This window comes from Takifugu flavidus, chromosome 19 (genome assembly GCF_003711565.1).
Source record: "Takifugu flavidus isolate HTHZ2018 chromosome 19, ASM371156v2, whole genome shotgun sequence".
NCBI lineage: Eukaryota > Metazoa > Chordata > Actinopteri > Tetraodontiformes > Tetraodontidae > Takifugu > Takifugu flavidus.
Window position 1 is genome coordinate 2,472,133 of NC_079538.1, and position 23,974 is coordinate 2,496,106.

Consider the following 23,974-nt stretch of genomic DNA (forward strand, 5'->3'; position numbering starts at 1 on the left):
TGTCAACAATCGGGTGGTTGGTTAATCGGAAGGTTGGTTAGTGATGTGGTTGGTTAGTCAGGTGGTTGTTTAATCGGAAGGTTGGTTTATCTACCCCGATGCTGTTGTGAAAGATGAACAAGTTTTTATGGAGCCTGACTGGTTTCTGACTGTTATCGAGCAGGTTCATGACAGTCACGGTAACATGGATCTTTGTCTCCAGTATTAGCAACTGGTTTGGGTCCAGTTCAGTCTGGTGCAGCAGGGAGCAGCCCTTCACGTCTTTTAACACAATTTTTCTGTGCTTATTTGCTTTTATTCACGCTGGGACATGACTGAGCGAGGGATAAAACTAGAAGCTAGCTGTCCTCGCCTTCTCTCACCCTTATGTCCTTCCTCCTCTCTGGTGTTGATGCAGCTGTTCTGCTCCAGATTTTGGGGGTGTTGAGGCTTCAGGGGTCTTAACCCCAGTAGGAAACTGGAGCAAATACTGAAAGAAGATGTAGTGTGAAAGGTGAGGTTGCAGATTTGTGGTGGTGAGTTTGTTGCTAAGCTACAGGTAGCCCCATGTATAGACGGAGCTAAAGAGGAGAAGGTTTGGGGGCTGGATGCATAGACGCTGGGCTTTGACTACATAGACCTAGTTGAGGAGCCCGGGTGTTGATAACAAGCGCGCTGCGGGGCCATGGACCGTGTGGGGTCCAACACGCGATGCTAACAGGTGGCTAACAGCTGGAGTGCTAATGTTATACTAGCTGCAAGTACTGGAAATATTACTGTTTGGAAATGTCTGCTGTGAATCAGGCTCATGGTTGCTATGACAACAGCTAAATCTGCTGACTGACAGTCATTTGTTAAAGATGTGAATATGAGAAATGTTTCCACATGTGGGAGCAGCAACTGCAGCTTCAGACACACAAATGCTGCCATAGAACTTGATCTCGGAGTGCTCTTATTTTGAAAGGGTTGCAGGAAGTGTTTCCTGCCAACGGAGCTGTTCAAGCAGCGGTAAATCCATCAGTGATGGAAGCAGAATGCAGATGGTTCTGGGTCTGTTTCAGGGTCTCATTTTACTGAACTGCTGAGTCCAGTTTGTGTCTGTAAATGCTTGTGAGAGGAGAACACTTTCATCTGAAGGATCTACTACAGAACCTCACACAGAACCTCTCTGAATCAGCCGTAACCTTCAGGGTTTCTGCTGAACAAGCAAAACGGCGTCATAATTATGGAGGTCCGCTGCTGGCTCAACCTTTATGAGGAGCGTCTTGTCATTTTATGTACCATTATAATGACACACACACACACACACACACACACACACACACTCATTATTTTTCATGAGGTAGTCTGACATTTGTGACCCAGTTTTGTCCAGTTGGTGGAGTGTTTCTCTATGAAGACCTGTGTAGCTAGCATTGCTAGCTTAAAAGCTTAAACTAAACCGTATATTTATGATTGCACAGGCATGGTGTTGTGCACGTTAAACTGTGCCACGGGTCCAGATATGACCAGCTGGAGCACTGGTTGAGATTCCAGTGTCAGTGTTAATTCAAATTGTCTTTGTTTCATGTGTCTGGATCTTTTCTTCCTCTAAAACTCCGCAATCAAAAATGCAGCACTGGCACAACCAGCACGTGTTGAGCCAAAGTAATAAAACGCACACGTGTGTGTATGTTTGTGTCCCTGAGTGTGTGTGTGTGTGTGTGTGTGTGTGTGTGTGTGTGTGTGTGTGTGTGTGTGTGTGTGTGCCTGAGTGTGTGTGTTACTATATTTCCCATCAGCTGTGGTCATCCCATTCCCAGAATTAATCAGTGATTCACTGGAATAAGCTGTTTGATGTCTGAAGACAAGGACGGGATCCTTCTGGTGGATCTACTGGTCCCTGGTCTGCAGATACACCTGCTCAGATTTAACAGCTTCACCACGCTGCCCTGGTGACACAGGATGATGATGATGGTGATGAGGATAATGATGATGGTTCCACCCTTCCTCTATTAGCCTGCTTCACGTCTTCACATCCTTTAGGGCCCCCATCCGTCCTGTCCTCAGTGGTCAAACTGTCTCCCCTGTGGTTGGACAGTGGCACTGCAAGATTCCCAAAAACATAACCAACAGCGGCGTGCAGTGAAGTCCACCTGTTTTCTTCTTCTCTGCATCTGAATGATGATGTTCTCCTGCAGTCACATTCAAAGATGAACCTTAATGAAGTCCTGGAACCTGAGCCACAGTTCCACAGTGAACGTTGTCCTTTTAGTGCTGCGAGGGAATCTTTACATCTGCATGGTAGTGATTATTGATCAGCTGATAGTTATCTGACCCCCCCCACCACACACACACACATACATACACACACAAACTCCTCCTTCTCCTTTTCCTCTCCTCTCCTCTCCTCTCTCTCCTCTCCTCTCCTCTCCTCTCCTCCTCTCCTCTCCTCTCCTCTCCTCTCCTCTCCTCTCCTCTCCTCTCCTCTCCTCTCCTCTCCTCTCCTCTCCTCTCCTCTCCTCTCCTATCTTCTACCTGTCCTCCCCCTTCTCCTCTCTCTTTACCCAGCCCCCCATCAGCAGGAGGGTCCCCCTACATGAGCCTGGTCCTGCTCAAGGTTTCTTCCTGTTAAAGGGGAGTTTTTCCTTGCCACTGTTGCTTGTCTGGGGTCAGGCCCTGGGATTCTGGAAAGCGCCTTGAAACAATTTTGATTGGAACAGACGCTATATAAATAAAGATTGATTTGATTTGATTTGATGAAACTGGGCTTGTCTTCAGCACTTAAGTCAGGTGTGTGTCACCTTCTCATGGACCAGTGGCCCTGCACACCCTCAGCAGGTGGCTCTGAAACACAGAACCATTCGGACCCCTCTGGCACTGTTTCCATGGCAGCAGTTGACAGCGGTGGCAGAAGAATGAGCGTCAGCGTTTCAGGAAGCTTCATGACTGTGAGGAGCACCTGCTCTTCCAGACGAGCTGAGCGCTGTTGTCAGCTGAGGTCGTACCTCTTGTCGGCTAGTTTTCTACAGCAGCCTCGCTTGTGCGGCGTCACACTCATTCTTCTCTTTTCTCTGCTCGCTCATGTGACTGGAACATTCCTCTGGGCTGACGGCACTGATGGCGCCTCGGCTCAAGAAAGAGGAAGAACAAGACTAGAGTTGGTCTCTAAATACCCAGAATGCCGCAGAAGTGTTGTTAAATGAACTAGCTGACATCAGGAGGAGAGGAAGAGGCTCATCCTTCTACACACCAGACTCCGCCCACTAGGCTGGAAGGAGATAGAGTGTGTCTACGTGTGTGTGTGTGTGTGTGTGTGCGCGCGCGCGCGCGCGTGTGTGTGTGTGTGTGTGTGTGCGTGCGTGCGTGCGTGTGTGAGCGCGTGTGTGTGTCTCACAGCATGTGTTTCCCATCTGGTTCCACCCAGTCCCACAACACTGACTTCATGCTGACCTCGTTCACTCGTCCTCTCTTTCCTTCTCTTTCAGTCTTTTCTCAGCAACACTCTCTCTCTCTCCATCCACTCTCAGTGTAACACACACCCTCCAGAGTGTGTGATGCTGTGATGTCACCAGCCGCCTCTCCTCCAGCTGGAGTCCACCAGCATGTCGTCATGGTCCATCTCTGAAGATAAACGTGGAATCAACAAGAACTTTTAGAACAACAATTCTCCTGGTTGTTTCCATGTGACTTCTTTCCTGAAACACACACACACACACACACACACACACACACACACACACACACACACACACACACACACACACACACACACTGCTGTAATGATCCCTCTGTGATGGTTGCTCTGCTTGCCAGTACATTTCTGGACCTGAGTGGAATGAGCTCACTCTGCTGGCAGAGGAGCTTCTCGCTCGCCTGGAGGCTGAAACAGACGTTCAGACTGAACATAAATTGCTGCAGTAAATTATTGAATTTGGCGTCTGTAAGTTTAAGATAACTCCAGTTGGAGTTTCCACACGTACGGCCTGCAGACAAAAAGTCCTCCAGGCTGCTTGTGCTGCTCGTTGTGAGTGGAGGTCTGCACGAGGGTGATGATCTCACAGCGGTTGTGTCGAACATGAGAGCCACAGGTGGACTCTGATGTGTAGACAGCAGGAGCAGAAGCAGGCAGGAGGGTATGACTGACACGAACCACCTGGAGCCTTCCTCATTGTCAGCTGGAGGACAGCAGATGTTTATGGTCAGCTGGCTGATGTGCCAGGCTAACAGGCTAACAGTGAAGGTCTGGTGGTGTAGAAGGACCCTTTAGGCTGGCAGCATCCGTCTTCTTATGGACTCCCTCCCTGTCGGCCATCTCCCTCAGCACCATCATTCTCGCCATTCAACTTCCTGCCCCATAAATATTTGAACAGCCCCATTAGCAAGTGAGGTAATGGTAACACACGCAGCCCCACACACACTCAGGGAGGCGTCCATGTACGGCCTGACAGTCCTGTCAGAGCTCCGGGCCCCGGAGCTAAGAGGCTAATGAAGAGCCAAACAGGTCTAACGACTATTCATTAAGGCAGAACCCAGATTAATTGGGAGGGGGCAGAGTTTGTTAATGAGTCGCATGCTTAATTTAAAGACCCCTGACAAAATGTCTAACTTTATCGAAGAAAAGGACTCAGGAAAGATTACTGGAGGAGGAGAAGGCAAAGTTGAGAGAGGGAGAGAGAAGGACCGATGCTAGAAAAACAGAGATCAAAACCACTAAAACCATCCTGAGCTGCTGCTACTGTGCTGGAACCAGAACCTGCTGAGTGACGTTGTCACCATGGACGGCTCGTGTGCTGCATTCACATGATAATGCCTGGAAACGATGTAGTGGCGCACCAGACCAATGGGTGGTGATGTTGGCGCTGAAACATTGCTGATAATCTGCCTAGCAGTTAGCAGCAGTTAGCAGCAGACGTGGCTCGGTCCTCAGTCAGAGCTGTTATTGTTGGTGTTGGTGGTGTTGGTACATGTGTTACCTTTATCTAAAGGAGAAATGCGCAGCGCGTCACTGAAAACGGCACTTCCTGTTTACACACAAAGGCAATAATGTTTTCAAAGCCTTTGACTCTGGAAGCCATTTTCCAAAGACTGTGGATTCAGGCCTTCCAACACCATTGTCATGGAAACGAGAAGGGAAAACACAGTTAAACTTTGCAGTTTTCGGCCGTTTTCTGCGTTGTGTCGATGGTTCCTCAGGCTCCAGCTGGAAACATCAGCTGTTTGATGTGAGTGACAGCAGCTAAGCTCACAAACACTCGGACTGTTCACAGCTTCGCAGCATGGAGGTGTGACGTCCTCAGAGCAGCCAAATGGGAAACTTCTGGAAAATTTTCCCTTCCACATTTGTGGCAACCAGATCGGAGAGCCCATAAGAGACAACAGAGGGAGGAGGAGGAGGCCGTATTGCCAACAACCTCTTCAGTTGTTCCAATGGTTTCCTCATTGTTTCTGTTCATTTTTCATTGTCATTTTCTTTTTTCATTTAGACTTTGACAGTTCGCTGTATTTGGGCACATTTGAAATCTCATCTGGACTCTGGGCCACCTGAAAATGTGGGTCTGGTTGGTACCCTGGTGCAGATAGCTTACAGTGTGAATGCAAATGGGCTCTCCAACAAACCAGAGACAGGAAGACTGCTCCTGTGCTCTAGCCTATACGGACAATCGTCTTGTGTTGGTACCAAACAGGAGCTGCTCTGGTTTAGAGCATCTCTCAGGGTGCAAATCCAAAATTCTGTAAAGACACAACCCCCAGCCCCCACAGACCATGTGCTGGATGTTTTGATGTTCTCGTTCTCTCTCACACATACGCGCACAAATAAGCACATGCACACCTGCACACACACAGACATGCACGCACACACACACACACACACACGCACACACACACACACACAGATGAAACATTGAGGCAGAAAATTCAGCATCTCGTGTTAATGGAGTTTTCCCACTGAGCCATCTGTGCTGCTGAGTTTGATTTAAATCTATAACACGATAGTCATCCTATCAAAGTGCGCGCAAACACACACACACACCTCCTACCTACCTGCTGCTATGTGGATGTGAGGGGACAGACTTATATCTGTGTGTGGGTTTAAAGTCAACACTGTGTGTGTGTGTGTGTGTGTGTGTGTGTGTGTGTGTGTGTGTTGTGTGTGTGTGTGTGTGTGTGTGTGTGTAAACTATACATTTCACGGGCAAAGTGAGGACATTTTTTCTGCTGGGTGTGGTTGGAGGTTCAGGTAAGCAGTTGTGTTGACTGTTGATTAAAGGTCATCATTAATTGTAGGTGGTCCCTGGGGTCACACAAGTTCTGCTCCTGCACAGAGATAAGACGGAGTTTTCAGCCTTGGTGAGTGTGAAGGCTTCTGCTGTGAAAATGTCCTGCAGGGACCATGGTTCCTGAGAGGAACATGAAGTCAGCCCGAGCTACCTGCAAGCACCTCATCATTTAATGAGAGAAGAAAAGTTCTCCAGGAGCGTTCAGGGGTGCTGATAGAAGCAGTTCCTCCTAGTCATCACTCCAATCAAGGCTTTTGGAAGTGTTTTACACTGAATGAAACACTCTGACCAAGGGCCAGAGATAGGATCAGCCTGAGCTTGGGGAACCTTAGGAGGAACTTTTAGTGGATGTTAAAAGCTTCTAAAATTAAGGTCAAGTCACTTGGATCCATGGCCCCTCTGTCTGTCCATGTTGCTTTCTCATGCAATTTTTTTGCAAACTGTTGTGGAAAATGTAATGAAGAGGAACACACAAACACATATACACTCTCACACACACACACTCTCACACACACACACGCACACACACACACACACACAGACAGGGCTCAGTAATAGTTTCAAGGCTAGTCCAGCAGCTCTGTGGAAAATATGACTGTTCTCTTTTCCACTGGCAATTTACACCAACAGGACGCCTGTTTTTCTCCTCTCCTCCTCCTCCTCCTCCTCCTGCTCCTTCACCTTGTCTCTCTCTCCATCTTTTTCCATGTTTCTCCCTCAGTGTTGTTCCTCAGCAGCTCTGTAGGTTTACTCTGTGTTTCTGTACATATGCCAGCATGGAGAACATAGAATTCTTTAACAGCCATAACTGTTGCTGTCATCTCATCTTTCCCTGTGTGTTTGTGTGTGTGTGTGTGTGTGTGTGTGTGTGTGTGTGTGTGTGTGTGTGTGTGTGTTCTCTTGGACGATGGTCCCACCGATGACCTAGTATGTGATGTCATCCTTTCCTACTGGGTATCTGCGGTCGTCTACATGAGGCCTGCACCCAGTCATCAGTTCATGTCTTCACAGCTTTCACGTCTGTCGCGAATCACAGCTGGGACATCCCTGTCAGCCACCTCACTTCCTGTCAGCTGACTCCTGTTTCCAGTCAGATGCTGAGGGCTTCAGATTTTTAAGCAGAGCTGGACTGAATTGGTCTTCAAGAACAAATGTTATGGAGTCTTCAAATTCAGAAAACAGACTTTCAAATTAAAAGCACTGCAGGAGCTTCAGCGAGGTCCAGTTTTTGGTGCGTACGTCATATTAAAAAGAGAATATGAAAAACTAATCTGGTCCTGGTTTGAGGTTCTCAGCTTCTCACTTCCTTTTCTGGGAGTTCAGTCAAGAGTCAGAAACACGTCTTGTTTGTTCATCTGGAATTGTGGAATATGTGAGATTTTATGGACCAATTAAACTGCATCTGCACCTCTGCTGTAAACCTGTTGGCTTCATTTGAACAGGTTGTCAGCATTTTCCACGTTGTTTTTTTGACCCCCAAAAATCCCTGTTGAAACCCCCCTGCTCACCTCCAGGGCCCTCAGGGGACAGATTTGCTGCTGGGAGAGACGATGGTTGGCTGCTTGTTCCAGGTTTGTGAAGGAAAGTGTAGCTCTGGAGGTCAGCGAGGGCTGCAGCCTCTTCTCAGCCTTTTTCTGCCCTGAGCAGCCTGAAACAGTTCAGGGTTACCAAAGTGCTGTTTATGTCACATGACCCCTCTTGAGTCCCCGGAGGGCTCTGTAGGTGAGCGCTCACGGCTCTTCCAGGCCTGAAAGACCTTCTCTTGGTATTTATTCTTATCCGTTATATTTGAGCCTTGCCTGTTTTTCTTAGCTGCTTGTCTAGCTCTGGTCAACTATACATTTATTTATTGATTTGTATTAATAATTGTAATTATTAATGATTTTATTATTTTATCAGCTTGATGGAATTGATGGAGTGTGTGAATGGGTGAGAGTGTGTAGTTCATTGAAAATGAGGGGTGGTTTGATTCTCGCGCTGCAGTGGCGAATTTCTCTTGTGGATCTGAGCCTTTATTACAGCAGAATCAGAATGGTAACCTTGGCACAGTAACAACTTCCTCCTCCCACATACACACACACACACACACACACACACACACATCCTGTGCTTCCACCTCCCACACATGTGCTGTTTTCACTCCTTATGACAGAAATAACAAGTAGCCTGATTGAGTTCTGCTGTACTGCAGATCTCTCTCTCTCTCTCTGTGTGTATGTGTGTGTGAGTGTGTGTGTGTGTGTGTGGTGGGATCAGGTCCAGGCAGGTTTATTAGCCATCTCTGCAGTGTTGGCCTGAGAACTCGGAGAATGGAAAATAACAGTGGAAGACTCACAAGAGTTATTCAAAAGTGTCCTGGATCTCTCTCTCTCTCACACACACACACACACCACACACACACACACACACACACACACACACACACACACACACACACACACACACACACTGCAGAGCAGCTTATTGTTCCAGTAAGTTCTAGTTCCCTCCAGGTATAACGAAGGTGGTGTTTTTGATGTGTGTGGTTTTAGTCCAGTTGGGGCCAAACTGAGCAGAGCCAAATAACAAACAGGCTGCCAAGTGCCCCCTGTAACTCCGCCCATCTCCACCTCTCTGCCTCTACAAAGTGGTTAATCACTGAATGGAAACCATTAGTAACATGTTTAAATAATTCACACGCCGTCTGACCACCCTAAAGTACCTGAACACTGGACTGAGCTCTCAGAAATATGAGCCATGTGTGTTTGTGTGTGTGGGGGGGTGTTCTTTAAGAGCTCATTATAGTTTTAAACTTAGTCCATTCTTGTTTCAGCTACTTGTGTCCTCCTTGGTAATTCCTACTTCCTAGTTTAGCATCTTCTCTTACCACCTTGCTCCCTAATCTGAATGACACATACCCAACACTTTCTCTTGCTCCCTCGTACACATGGCCACCCTGACCTTGCAGCTGATTGTGGTCCAGACTCGTGTCGGACTTCCTGTCTCTGGGTTGGTGCTGAAGCTGCTGAATGGTTGCTGCCTGCAGAGGCAGTGGATGACTTATATAAAGCTTTATTCATACATGCCTTGACAGTTCCTGTGCGTAGGAGAGACGCAGCCTTTGGTGTTGATGAGCGTGGGGAGTGTGTGAAGCAGTTGTGCGCGTGCATGCGTGTGTGTGTGTCTGTGTGTGTGGGCTGGCAGAGGGCAGGAAGAGACATACAAGTTGTAGGCAAGTCAGAACAGCGAGAGGCTTCACTCAGGTAAAAATAGAAAAGCGTTCACATTTGAAAGGCAGAGGGACTTCAAGAGGTAGAGGAAACTGGTGGTGCTGGTGGTTTTACCATGAGTTTGTCCTGGGTCCCCACGGCTCAGCTCCGTCTTTATCAGTGGTACCATAAACCCTCCAAATTATCCAGTCTCATGAATGTTTGAAGGCACTTTTCTATCTGTCAGGGTGAGACACAGGGGCACAGAGTTGGAGGGAACAGAGGTTCATGTGACTCACAATAGGTCATGGGTGCATGTTATGTAACAGTTCTGCATAGTTGGCATCACAACCTTATTGAATACCTTATTTTATATAATTGAATGTACATTTTCTCTGAATCAGGGGAGTTCTTTCTTCAATTCTGGATGCATTCTTCCACTCTTAACACCATGGAAAATAAAAATATCACCCAGGTCTGACACAACATCACTCAGAATGCAGCATGTTTGCTTTAAATGCTATTTATAGACCATCGGACCCCCAGACGCACACGTCATTGCTTACAGAACCAACGCTGCTTTGTGTGTATGTTGCAATCAGAGCAGAGAGGAGGTTGTTTAAAGCCGCAGATGATGAACTACAAAGCAAAGCTGCAACTTCAGCAGGTGTTTGCGAGGCTGCTGTGTTTCCTCTGTCAGGTGTCGCTGCGGTTAAGATACGTTAACAGCAGAAACAAACACCTTCTGTGTCCACAGCCCTGTTTGCTCTGCAGTTGCAACCCTGCAGGGTCTGCCAACACCGTCTGTGTGTTCCTGTTCTATTTCTGTTGCCCTCCTGTTTGCTTTTTGAACAAGCACATGTCCTGTTGGATGGCAGACGGACACCCAGAGAGGAAGTAACGGTGCTGCACGGCTCTGACGGCTGCTCTTTCACTTGGCCCGCTCGGACACCTACACGCGTTATGACACGCCAGACGTCACTTCCACAAAGCTATTTATAAACCTTTGTATCTTTTGAGGAGCAGCGTTGGTTCGCTGTGCATCAGTGATTCACTGAGTGGGAGGAGGGAGGAGAAAGGGAGTAGTCAAAGCACAGATGGATTCTAGCAAGAACAGATGATACCTTTTTTCACACATTTGCTGATTTTCTGCTCAGTTTAAATGCACTTGAAGAGACTTTCTTCATTGTTTATGGATAAAGTATTTGTTGTTCTGCAGCTCTTCTACTGAAAAAACTGGATCAGGACAGAAACTGACGCTACATGGATTTCCACTGAGACAAAAATGAGTATGTTGTCAAACTTGTTTTTCCTGAAATCATCAAATCCACCCTGACAATTAATCAAGTCATCAGATATGTTTTCATCCCATTTTCTCTAGATCACTCGAGCCACTGGACAGAAAATTAGCACATGACAACGTTGGAGTGTTTACGACATGGCAGAAAGAGGGAACCATTTCTTATGACCGGCAGATTTCCGACCTCAAAGTCCGTCTATGTCACCAATGTGTGTCTGAACTTGTCTGAGTGGGTCACTGGTTCAGCTATCATGCCCAAGAATTCAGGAAGCCTTTAACTCTCCAGATCCCTCCCCTCCCAACGCTCCCACCACCCACTTTTCATCCCACTCTCCAAATTTCACAAGATGGAGCCTCGTGAATCGGGTACAACCGGGCACAAATGCTCCAACAAGGAACCAGTAAAGGAGAAGATGTCATTGCAAAGAAAGTGGGCATCTGAACCTGCAAACCCCAAACAAAGCACTTTTGCTGACCTTGAGGCTAAAAAACAGGAAAGTTTACCAAGTGGTGCCACTGGGGGCTTACCACCACAGCAGAATTACGACTTCACAGGACACTCTGGAAAGATGCTTTCTGTGTCAATCGGAGCGATGGGAAGCTCAGCATCTCAAGATCCCCAAGGGCCTTTTGCTCAGGGGTTCCCACGCGGATACTCCTACCAGCTTGGCCAGCCATACCCTCAGCACCCCCAAAGTGAGCGCTTCCTCTCAGGAGCCAAACCTCAGCCCGGTCTCGAGCCTCATGCCTGGCCATTTGCTGGCCAGTTACCCTCTGAGGAACTGTATTCAGTAGGACACCCAGTACACACACACCCTCATGGGGCTTGCTCAGGGAGGTTTCCACGCCAAAAATCTCCCAGTTTACCAAGCTCATTTGATAAATATCCTCAGTCAGGCTCCGAACCGGCAGAGGAAGGCTACAGCAAAAAAGACCAGAAGCCAAAAAAGCCTGGTAAGTACATCTGCCACTACTGTGGTCGAGCCTGTGCTAAGCCCAGTGTCCTGAAGAAACACATTCGCTCACATACTGGAGAGAGGCCCTATCCTTGTATACCCTGTGGCTTCTCTTTTAAAACCAAGAGCAACCTTTATAAGCATCGCAAATCCCATGCTCATGCCATCAAGGCCGGAATCGTACCATTTACAGAGCTACCTGTGGCCCGCTCTGGGGACATGGACCAGGCTTCCCTAATAGGTGAAACTGAGGTACATTCAGATGGAGACCAGAGTACTGACACAGATGAGGAGGGTATGGATGGCTCCACCATGCTGATGGACAAAGATAGTGGGATTCCACAGATCTCCTTTGAAGTTGATAGGAGTGCAGGTAATTACACATAAAATGTCATGTTGAAACGTACATTCTTTTGTTTATTTTGCTGAGTAATGCACATTGTTTTGTGATGCATTGATGACCAGTTATGCAGCTTTGGTAATTGTCCTTGAAATATAAAACCTGTACCATGCTCACAGGCAGTGTGGAGCCAGCATATGCTGATTCAGCTGAAGACCTGCCTGCGGGCTCCATGAAGGTGCCTATTCTGATTGTCCCCAAGCCGGGAGGAGTCCCTTCTGCAGGGCTGGAGTGTCCACCCTTTCAGGACATAAAAGGTTCACACCACATGTTGGCCTCACAGGCTGGCAGAGCACATTCACTGGATGAGTCCCCCACAATCAAGCAACGTTTGGCACTAAGGCTGAATGACAAGAAAGGCCAAGCCCTGGAGTCAGTCATGTCCCAGTCTCTCAACCTTCTAAGTCCTCATAGCAAAGGCAGCACAGACTCTGGCTACTTTTCACGTTCTGAGAGTGCAGAACAGCAGATCAGCCCTCCCAATAGTAACATCAAGACATATGAAGAGATAATGTTTGGTCGAACTTGGTACTACAGACCCAACTCGAGATCTAGACAGTCTATCACAGTTGGCATGGCAGGGGCAGGCCCCAGTGCCCTTGGTAGCTTAAAACATCCAGGTGCTGTTCTCAAAATTGGTAAAATGGGAGAAGATCATATCTGTTTCAGAGGGGATTTAGGAGTCTCTGGAGAACCCAAGCAGAATCCCACAGGACCTTGTCAAAGTAGTACAGGGCTTCTGGAGCCTCCATCAGAATCTGGGCTTCTTATCAGGACAAACTCCCTGCCATCATCCTCCCCTTCTAACCTGAGTGTTCCAACAGGAATTCGAGGCAGTCACTCTTTTGATGAGATGATGACATCGAATGATGTGTTTTACCCACCACGAAGACTCACGAGACAGACCGCATTTGAACATCCATCAAATGAAACCCATGTAATAGAGGCTGAGGGATACGGACTTATACCCAAGAATGTGGCTTCATCCCTGGTTATGAAGATTGGTGAGCGCAGCCCGGCAGGCCCAGAGCATATTGCCTTTGGCCCTTACGGTACAAAAATTAGTCTATCAGAAATTGCCACAAGAAAAAGAAGGAAGGAAAAAAGTGATGGAGATGAAGAAGACAGTCCTGGGAACTGTGACAGTAGCTGCAGTGGCTCTGTGGAGATGATTGGAGACTATGAGTTTAAACATGGTAGTTTTGATGGATCAAGGGCCACCCCGACAGGGAAGGGCTCGCTACAGAGTGCAGACAGTTTTGATACCTGTGCCAGTATGGGCTCCGAAGACATTGCACTGTTCGCTGACTCTGAGGGCAGGAAGTCAGGTGGGAATGTCATATCAGTCATCCAGCACACCAACTCCCTCAGCCGGCCAAATTCCTTTGAAAAGTCCGAGTCCTTTGAGCAGCCAGGATATCAAGCATCAGATAAAGCTCCATCCAGCCAGTTCTCTGAGCAGTCTGACACCGATGTCTTTGAAGACACTTTAAGTCCTGAATCAGCCCTACTGAGGACAGAGGGCATGGACCCACAGCCACAGAGTGAGAGTGACCAGGCTTCCCTCTCATCCTCCTCAGCCGCTGCCTCACCTGGACAGCCATATCACATCCCACACAAACTAGTCCGGCAACCCAATATCCAGGTTCCTGAAATCAGAGTGACTGAGGAGCCAGACAAGCCTGAGAAAGATACAGAAGCACCACTGACCAAGGAACCAGAGAAGCAGCAGCAACATGTGGAGGATTTCCAGCTTCCACAGAGGAGCGACACCCTTTCTCAAATGCCATCAGAAAAACTCCCACCCAAGAAGAAGCGCCTGCGGCTGACAGATATGGAACACTCATCGGGAGAATCGAGCTTTGAATCCACATGCACCAGCCTTTCCCGAAGCCCGAGTCAGGAGAGCAACCTGTCCCACTCCTCCTCCTTCTCCATGTCTTTTGACAGAGATGAAGGGCTGAAGTCTGTCTCGCCCACTAAACAGGTGAGTGGTTATAAGCCAGTTTACACAGTATAGTTAATTTCTGTGTCCTGAAGATGATAGAGGAAGCAGTCTTGGCCTTTAGCTTCTTCATCATCGTCATGTTGTATTTAATCCCAATCTGAAGTTCTGTGCCTCTGTCAACAGGACGACGCAGCAGTGTTCAGCGGTCCTAAACAGTCCGAGTTCCTGACTGTGCCGGGCAGTGGTCACGCCAGCCACCAGCAGAGAGAGATGAGGAGGTCATCATCTGAACAGGCGCCATGCACACTGCTGCCAGAGTTGACTGACATACGAAGCAAGTCCTTTGACTGTGGAAGTTTGCCCTCATCCAGGCAGGGAGAGATATACTGCAGTGCCTCTGCGATGAAGGAGCGCCGGCGGGGGTATCTTGTCCGTCAGGTACTAGAAAAGCTCCCCACTTGAACAGCTATACGTAGTTAAACTTTTGAGCTCTTGAGTTCTAAGTTCTTGCAGCTGGAACATGTGTCTTTATTTTGTCTCAGTAAAATGAAACTTTACCATCGTCCCTTCTGTGCTCATGCTTTCATTGGACAGCCTTCACTAAGTGTTTATCCGGAGGCAGTCACTCAGGAACCAGGACTTCCTGAGCTGTCTATTAAAAAGGAACGAGTAGAACACGGGGCATGGCACGCTTCAGCAGAATCCCCCCATGGCAGTAGTGATCTATCCTGCAGGGCCAAGAGAGGAGTCAGTAGCATTGGTGGTAAGTCTTTCCTCACAATGATATCAGTTTATTTATTTAGATTAAGTGTAAAAGGCACCATGTAGAATAGTTAACATTTGTTGCGTTGGACTAGAGTTAGCTCAGAGATATTTAAAGTAGGTGATTAGTTCTTCTCAAGAGTGATTCTGTGTCCACAATTGGACACGCAGGACTTGTTGTTGATTTTAAAGAATGGGATTCTGGTTCTGTTCAGGTGTAGGAGCTTATCAACAGCACCACCAGCCTTTTCTCCAGCAGAGTACGAGTGAAGACAGCTTACAGGATCAGCCTCTACACAGCAGGTACTGAAGGCTTTGATAAGAGGTCATATCAAGGCCTTATGTAGTTCCTCCACTCTGTACCCAACATTTCTCTCAACATGAAACATCTTTCCACAGTAGGTCTGAGCAGCATCGCCTGCAGAGCCAGACTTCGTCATCAGAGGGAGAGCATCCAGGTCATGAGCTAATGAAGAAAGAACTGATCCAACAGTACCAAAGTGGTTCCTCCTTCCCTTCTTTCCAGCAGACTGGACTAGCTTGGAGTCAGGAGGTCAGTCAGACATCCAGACAGCAGCCTTCCCCTCAGGCTCAGCAGCAACTACAAAAACTTCAGATTAGATCATCAGGCAGCCTTCCTGGTCCCCCAGCGAGCAAACAAGTGCTCCATTCGCTGCCACAACCGCATGAACGACAGAGACACGATGGAAAATCAGAAATTCCGAATTCACAGACCTACTCAGCCTCTTTCTCATCTCGGGCCTCTCCCCAGTCCCAGCAACAACAGCTCAATTTTGCATCTGTCTCCTTAAAAAACTCCCATCCTTTCTCCACCACCCCTCCTCTCCTTCTGCAGCAGATCCAACCTGTCTTTGCTACCCAGAACCTTGGCTCTCAGACCTCTATGCCTGGTATATTGGTTCCTGTGCGTATCCAAACACATGTGCCAACATTTGGGAGTGTTATGTACACTAGCGTTAGTCAGCTTGTAACCACTAAGGGCAGTTGGTCACAGGGCCTCATGTCAGTCAGGTCAGGAATGGCTGAAAATATCCCAGCAGACACTGTAAGTGCTGGCAAAGCATCTGGAGGAGGTGGAGGCGGAGGTGGGGCAAGTTTAAACTTGCAGCACTTCCTGGGTCAGACCGATAGTGCAGCTCTGTGTCACCCACGCTGGAAGAGTCTAAATTCAGCTTCAGAGCAGCAGCTAAACACAGGGATTCCGTTGTCGTTAACATCAGGAACCATATCCACCACGGACGCCTCGGGATCTGGCATGGGGGGTGGCAAGCGCATGCTATCCCCAACTAGCTCCCTGGAGCGCTTTATTGAAACAAAGCAGCAGAAAAGAGTGAAGGAGGAGAGAATGTATGGGCAGATATTGAAGGAGATGAGCGCTGTGGAGTTGAGTGGACCTGACAGGTGTAGCAGCTCTGAAAAGCTGCCAGGTCGAGAGCAGCCAGGCCATCTGCAGGATGAAGACTCCATGGATGATTCTGAAAAGATGGCCTCCTCAGCTCCTCTAGGCTTTTTGCCTGCTGCCACCAAGATTGCTGTTCCTGTGCGTTCATCTGCGCCTCATCTCCCTGATGTTCCCCGGCCTGAAAGCTTCACTCCTCCACTCCAGATCGTCACCGAGCGTTTCCCTGCTTCAGGAGGCTGGGTCACACCAGAGGAGCCTTGTGTGGAGGACTCAGAGGGAGAGCCCAATGGGAACCCCCAGTCCACCATGTCCTCGAATGACAAAGAGGCTGACAGCACAAAGCAGGATGCCCTCAGCAAAGCGACTGTTAGCATGCTGGTTCAAATAGCTGCTAACCAAAGCTCAGGGTTATCCAGACTGGGCCAGACACTTCTGGTAACTGACGTGGCTGACGTTCAGCAATTTTTCCAGTTCCCAAGCCTGCGCACCATGAGCAAGGTCAGCTGGTGCTTTCTGAACTACACGAAGCCGAACAGCAGCCATGCTGCCGTGCACAGCTCCGTCTATAGTTCTTGGTGCGTGAGCTCATACAACCCCAACCCTCTCAACCTCAGCACCAAGGCAACATTGGCCCTGCTCAGGTCCAAACAGAGGAGGAACTCTGATTTAATCTACACGCCAGCAACCATCTCACCTCCCAGCTCTGGAAAACTGGTGTCATCTGTAGCCTGGAAGCTTAGGTTTGATCAGGTACGTGCGTCCATGAGACGCAGGTCTGGAGAAAACGCTGTCATAACCATCTGCTCCTCCGTGCCACAGCTAAAACCTGAGCTCATGCCAGTTGATGTCAGTCATTTTGGGAGGAAGGGGAAGGGTGTGGCGTCCTGGGAGCATTCAAAGGAGGAGCAGGAAGAGAAGGAGACGTCGGCCAAGCAGCCCGGCACCGAACCCAGTCGCATCAAGATCTTTGAAGGAGGGTAAGTCCATCATACACACTTGTGTCGTTTGATTGGCCGGGCAGCATTTTCAAGAGCTGCTTCTAAATCAGTTCTGGAGCTGATCCAGATTCATGTTCTCTTCTGTCACCTATGTGGGGTCCTGAAGCACCTGTAGTAGCTGCAGGGTTTTTTACTCATAATTCATTAAAGGGACAGTTCACCCAAAATCACACCTTTGTGTCTTCTTACACCTTTTTAAAGGCATTGAATAACGGCAGAATATGGTGATTCACTGCAGATGCATAAAGATGGAACCATGGGGTTTTATCTGTTGTTGCAGGTACAAATCCAATGAGGACTACGTCTATGTCCGCGGTCGCGGCAGAGGGAAGTACATCTGTGAGGAATGTGGCATCCGCTGTAAGAAACCCAGCATGCTGAAGAAACACATCCGCACCCACACGGACGTCCGACCTTACGTCTGCAAGTTCTGTAACTTTGCCTTCAAAACCAAAGGTGGGAATTCTGGCATTTCTCTGTCTGAATGACCATTAACACAGAGTTAGCAGCAGCAGCACAGACATCAGGCTGGAACCTGGAACCTATAACCCTCCCTCACAAAGAAAGGGAGGGTTACAGGTTCACACAGACCACTCGAACCCAGCCTGCTCATTGTTAAACACCATGATGGACAAATAAGACGTCATTGGTCGATTCTTGTCATGTGATGCTGATGTCAAGGCTGCCAGATGAGTTCTATGTGAACCCCACACATTAAGATATCTGTCTGTGTGTGCAGGAAACCTGACGAAGCACATGAAGTCGAAGGCTCATATGAAAAAGTGTCTGGAGTTGGGCGTCTCCATGTCCTCAGTTGAGGACAACGAGGCAGATGAAGGAGGTAGGAAATGCACACACACACACACACACACACACACACACACACACACACACACACACACACACACACACGTCATCCATTAAACCAATATTTGGATGGATGATTTTGTTTAGCTAATATTATGGGTGTGTGAATGGTTTCTATGGCTTCCAGCTAAAGCTACAAGAGTATTTTAGCATTTAGGCATTTTAGCTCATCCTCCACAGTCTGAAAACCTGTCTGTTTGGAAATGATGCACAGGCCAACACTCATCTGCTGCTTTCCTGATTGGCGAAACATTTCTATTTGTCTAGGTCCTGTAATTAGTGGTAAACTGACAGGATGTTAAAGAAAACTGGGAACATTTACTGTGTGTGTGTGTGTGGTGTGTGTGTGTGTGTGTGTGTGTGTGGCAGCAGCAACAACTGTATAAGACATAAATATTTGTGGTTTAGTGAGAAACTGTTGGACAGAAGTGGTTCTGTGTTATTGGATCTGATTGGGCCTACATGCAGTTCACTAGTTCCAACGTCTCCTTCAGGCTGAAATCTTCTTGTTTGGTTCAGAGTTTGTCAGAGACAGGACCATTGAGGGAACATACAGTAGAAACAATGTTTAGTCCGAGACCCTCATCATCAGAATCTGAAGGTTCTTGACCACGCTCGGCTCCGTGACTCCAGCTCTGCTCTGCAGGCTGTTCATGATGGAGATGGAACAAAATTGAAGAGGGCGGCAAATAAGACCTCTTCACTGAATTAAAAACCAGGCTCTGGCGTAGAACTGCTGCTTCAGACTAGTTAGAACCTTCAGGTAGAACAACGACAATTTATGCTGATGAGCTTCATCTTTCTTTTTCTCCAGATGTTGGGGAGGAAGGTCAGCGGGCTGAGAGGTCCTCCAGAGCAGCCCTGATGGAGCACCAGTTTTCAGATGCTGAAGACTCTGAGGGAGCAGAAGAGGATGGTGATGATGTGGATGATGACGATGATGAGGAGGAGGACTATGATGGTGACTCCACCCCCAAGACTCGTTCCCGCTCCACCAGCCCTCAGCCTTATTCGCTGCCGTCCCTGTCCATCACAGCAGTGGCCTCCTCCCAGCCCCATCCTCACCTGGCTTGTGACCTCATTGGGAACAACAAGCCACCGTTTTTTGGCTACTTCACCACAGTGCCGAGCATCCGGATCACACCACAGGCTCCACCCACTGATCCAGCTGGGAGGGTTGGTGGTGGAGGACCACCCTCCTCCAGCTCCTCCTGTATGGATGAAGACTTCCCTGTCGCCTCCCCTGACCTCTCCTATGCCTCCTCCCGTCTCTCATCGCCAGGATTGGACCACTCCAGCTGCCCCTCCCCCATCTCTCCTTCATCATCACCCTCAGCTCATCGATACCTCTCCCTCCATCCTGACCCCCACGCTGGCCACCTCTCGCCTCGGCGGGACCTTTCTCCTCTGCGCCACATCTCCCCAAAGAGGGACCTGGGAGTGGCGGGCGGATATCGGCGAGATCTGTCTCCGAGGAGAGGACCCCTCTCCCTGCTGTCCCCAGCTGGGAGGGACTACAAACGCGACCTGTCCCCACGAGGCCGCCACAGGGGGCTGATCCGACCCGTCTCCCCTCGGAGAGGACTGTACAATCATCTTCGTCACCACAGGTTTTTAAAGACGCTTCCTTTAAAATCGTTTTCTTGTTTGTGGCTGACTCAGTTTAAGTGTCGCGTCGTGTTGTCAGTCCGCAGAGCCGCTCCCGGACGCTCAGGCTGGGTCAGCAGGCGGACCAGGACCCTGTGGGCCATCACAGGGGCAGCGCAGACATGGAGACGGTGAGACCAATCAATATTTAGAGGAGCTGAAGTGATTTCAGGGTTGTTTGAGGTTACGGCTGCTCTTCTGCTTTGGAGGAAAGGGAACAATAGAAAGTGTGAGGATGTCTGACAGCTGGAGAACGAGTCAGACACCTTTGAAGGCCCAGACTAAATGAAGCAGCAGCTTCTCACATCTGTTTCAGTCACATGATATTTGTAACTTAAGACTGAGTTTTTCTCATATTTGTCTCAGAATCACTCAGACTTGCCGTTACCATGGAAACAGGACCAGGACAGCCCACCTCCCCAGGTCCTCTTCAGTCACCTCCCACTCCACTCTCAGAAGCAGGTCAGTAATAATAGCTGCCCGATAGCCGCCCTCTCACCTCTCCTAAGATTGGGGGCTGAAAATGACCGACTCCCAGTCGTCCCGGCTCCCCATTGCCACCTAGCACCTTAGGCAGGATCTGGTAGGGCTGGGATTTGAACCCAGACCCCCCCACATTAACGAGAAGGCTGTAACTAATACGCTATCCCGCAGCTCCAGGCAGGTTCTTTCCTGGAGGTGGCGGTGTGACCCATCTGGCGGGGTACCAGTTAGGGATCTGAGATTGGGGGGAATGAGGGGGGGGTTGTTGAGATGATGCATTCAGGTTCTGAAGGATTTACTGCCGTAGATTTATCAAATGTGACTCACCACATGATCAGACGTGTGACTCAGAGTTTGTGTTCCAGGTGCATTCGCCGTTCCCCATGATCCCTATTGGAGGGATCCAGATGGTACACTCCCTCCCCACGTCTGTCCCCACCCCCCTGAGCCAGCATGGGGCGCTGCTGGTGTCCCACCTGGAGCTTCAGAACAGCCCTTCAGAGGATTCTTCAACCAGTGAGGCCACCTTCCCTCAGGTGGAAGGAGGGCGAGAAAGTCAGGGGAGTCAACCTTCATCTCAGGGGGGAGGGGGAGCGGGAGGGGGAGCTGAAGGGGGAGCGGGAGCACAGCTGGAACAGGAGGAGAGCATCCACACCTGCACCAAGGCTATCGCTTCACTCTGCATCCGCTCAGAGGAACGCTCAGAACGAGGAGGAAGAGGAGCCAGAACTTCATCTTCCCCTCCTGCCTTGTCCCCCGACTCCCAACCACACCAGTGCTCGCCGCCGCCGCCGCCACACTCTTCGCCATCTCCACCACAGCACTTTAGCGGCCTGGAGCTGAGGCCTCCATACCCTCCAACCTCGACACCCCCCCACACCTCCGTCTGCGCCCCCAGCACCCCATCTGAAAACCACCACCGATCAACAGCGCCTAAATCCCCAAAGCCAGAGAGAGATGGCGAGGAAGAAAGCACGCGGCGGCTCAGAGAAGCGCCGTAGAGCCACAAAACACGTCTGTTTGGATCAGAAGGGACGAAGTTTTTGCACATTCAGTTGATGGAAACTGTCGCGTAAACCCGACTGACATGAAGACAAAGTGCTGGTTTCAGCTTCCAGCCAGGCCGTGTCCCCCCCCCCCGAACACGGTTCAACACAGACTAAAATGGTACGTCCGTAAAAAGAAAGAGACGGCGATGCGTGTGCCTTTTCTTTCAGACTGTAAACCCTCACGTTCCTGCCTGACCCCTGACCTCTGACCCCAGCTCTGTAATAAATGCCCCCCCCTCCTTTTCTTTTCATACACCTTAAAGTCTTGAGACGCGATGTGAAGTTATGGAAATTATTACGTACGGTTGCACTAAAACATATTTTTATATGAGTGAAAATGGCTTTTTTGTGTACAGCAACAATTCTATTATACTATTTATTATTGTTACCATGTTTCATAAACTGTACATTTTTCTTCTTAAATGTCGTGGATGCGTTTTTCTATGTAAAGCATGGGTTTTTAGCTCTGGTGTGCATTATGGCGAGGACATGTAACCTGTAATATAGCTTTGTATGTTAGACATATTTATATGCCCTCAGCTTGGAGGTATATACACATAGAAGTACGTTTTGGAGGACTATTTAACCAGCGTATGAATACATTCACTCTATCAGCATATGTATCTGCACATAACCTTTAGAATGAACTCATGGTAAGGTCGTAGTTTGCGTGTATGTTGAATCTGCTCAGCTTTGCCTGCTTGTGTTTGCAGTTGTTTTTTAAACCAGGCCCAGGCTTTTCTCCCTTCAATGTATCGTTTTCGCATTCTGCTCGGCGGCATGTTTGACTCCGCCCCCACCTTGATCCATCGCACACGAACATCTATCTTGCGTCATCTACTTTTCTTCAACATTGGTCAGAACTTGAAAACATTCCAGTCTTTGTACATATGAACACCCGCTTGTGCTGCCGAGGCGCTGCGGCAGGTCTGAGCCACCGCCGCCTTTGAGCTGCCAACGGCGGATGTGGGAGAAACGTCAGACTACAACTGGTTTCTGTTCATAACTCCGAAAATGAAAATTTAGTCCATCCATCATCTACACATGTGCAGGGAACAGCCAAGGTTAGCCTCCTTCTCCAGAAAATCCACTTAGCTGTCGGGACATGCAGGACGACGTTAGCAACACATTTCATAATCAAATATTGGACAAATGCAGGCAAACCACCAGACAGCACACATCTTATGCTAAAATTTGGCTACCTCCTAGGTCATGTTACTTTTTGTATCAACTCCCACCAGATGGCTAACTGCTGTCACGTCTATGCTAATATCACCTGACCTGACCTGTGACCTGAGCTCAGGCTCCTCTCTGAAGGGTCATGTGACTCCTTTATTCATGTTTGTCTCAAACGTTAGCTAAGCGATTCAATGCTAATGGCTATGATAGTACTTTAGCATCGTGTTGCTCTAAATTATTTTTGATGAGTTTTGATAGAACACAGTTGTACAAATTCCTCCCGACGTTTGAGTTTCGCTCACTGGGAGGTCAGGTGATGCGTGAACATGGCGAAGGCGATCAACCTACACACCCATGAATCTTACGGCATTATTTCTGCAGACACGCACACAAAACCTGTCGGACAAAAGCACCTTATTGTTGTGTCTGAACTTTAATGTTCCTGGGGAACTTAAAGAACCGCTCTGCGCTCTGAGCCCCAAACATGTGTTAATACATTTAACAGTCGTGACATTGAGGCTTCCTGTGCTGCTTTGATCCTTTGATGTTTGCTCCTCCCACTCTCCTGGAGAGTGGTGTAGCTTAGCAATATTAATCAGAACTCTGCTCACCAGCAGTGAGAGTTTGTTACAGAGCAACAATCAGCAAATGGACAAAGGCAGGAGAAGCTGAGGGAGAAGTCAGACGCGACTCTTCTTCTCTTCCCAGATTTGAGTCTGTATCCGTGTGGATTCCACCTTTATATTCTCTTACTCATCACCACTTTTTCTATTCTCCCTCTTTTATGATGTCTTTAGCTGAAATATTTCTCTTTCAAAGCACAAGTCATTGTTGGACATGACAACCATATAAACGAAAAAGGGCAAAAAAGGCCAACGTGCATCTAAAAGGGTAAATATTGTGATGTTTTATGAAATGAACACAAATATCATGTATGAACCAACCAGGAAGTGCAGTTGAAGTGGAAAATGATTGTTTTCAAATAAACATGAATGGAATCATTTCTGCTGTGATTATTCTGATTTCTTCAGCGAGATTAGCGTCATGTTAGCAACACAGCTAATGACCAGAGCAAGAGGACTTCCTGTTGACCCATGAGCCTGGGCAGACAGGCCTCCTCTGGCCTTCAGGGTTCTAACCCCGTCAGACTGGTCATTGGTTTCACCAACATCAGGGATTGTTTTGATGATTGGCTCGAGTCCAAAAATCTGTAATAATGCAAACCAGGTTATCAAAGTCAAACAACAAACCTGCTGTCAAAACAAGTTTGGGTGACAAAAGGAATCAAACTGGGAAAAACAGATCCAAACTGGGAGAGAGAAAAAAAACATCATTGTTTAATGTCACATGGTCTGCCTGTCAATCAAACACCGTGACATCAGAATAGTTTATCTGGTGGGTGTGGCCGTGTGTGGTGGGTGTGGCCGTGTGTGGTGGGTGTGGCAGTTCTGACCAGTAATTCATGGTTACTTCCACGCTCTTTCCTCTGGTGTTACCACCTCTCCAACGTTGGTCCCACACACATCCAACCATCT

The 23,974-nt window shown here is 48.5% G+C and overlaps 1 protein-coding gene across 5 annotated transcripts in view; it reads left to right on the forward strand.

Annotated features, from left to right (window-relative positions):
- hivep2a (HIVEP zinc finger 2a) overlaps nt 1–23,440 on the forward strand; it is a 37,849-nt gene extending 14,409 nt beyond the window's left edge. For 4 of the 5 annotated variants that reach the window (XM_057017698.1, XM_057017697.1, XM_057017699.1 and 1 more), the window contains 13 exons: nt 10,647–10,716; nt 10,809–12,056; nt 12,203–14,070; nt 14,215–14,469; nt 14,626–14,794; nt 15,009–15,096; nt 15,193–17,193; nt 17,495–17,670; nt 17,954–18,055; nt 18,896–19,691; nt 19,769–19,859; nt 20,095–20,190; nt 20,577–23,440. In XM_057017698.1, the coding sequence (XP_056873678.1) occupies nt 11,075–12,056; nt 12,203–14,070; nt 14,215–14,469; nt 14,626–14,794; nt 15,009–15,096; nt 15,193–17,193; nt 17,495–17,670; nt 17,954–18,055; nt 18,896–19,691; nt 19,769–19,859; nt 20,095–20,190; nt 20,577–21,212 (7,260 nt within the window). In that variant the 5' untranslated portion in view covers nt 10,647–10,716; nt 10,809–11,074 and the 3' untranslated portion in view covers nt 21,213–23,440. The remainder of the gene's footprint in view (nt 1–10,646; nt 10,717–10,808; nt 12,057–12,202; nt 14,071–14,214; nt 14,470–14,625; nt 14,795–15,008; nt 15,097–15,192; nt 17,194–17,494; nt 17,671–17,953; nt 18,056–18,895; nt 19,692–19,768; nt 19,860–20,094; nt 20,191–20,576) is intronic. The other variant, XM_057017702.1, reaches the window with a different exon arrangement.
- The last annotated feature ends 534 nt before the right edge of the window (nt 23,441–23,974 follow it).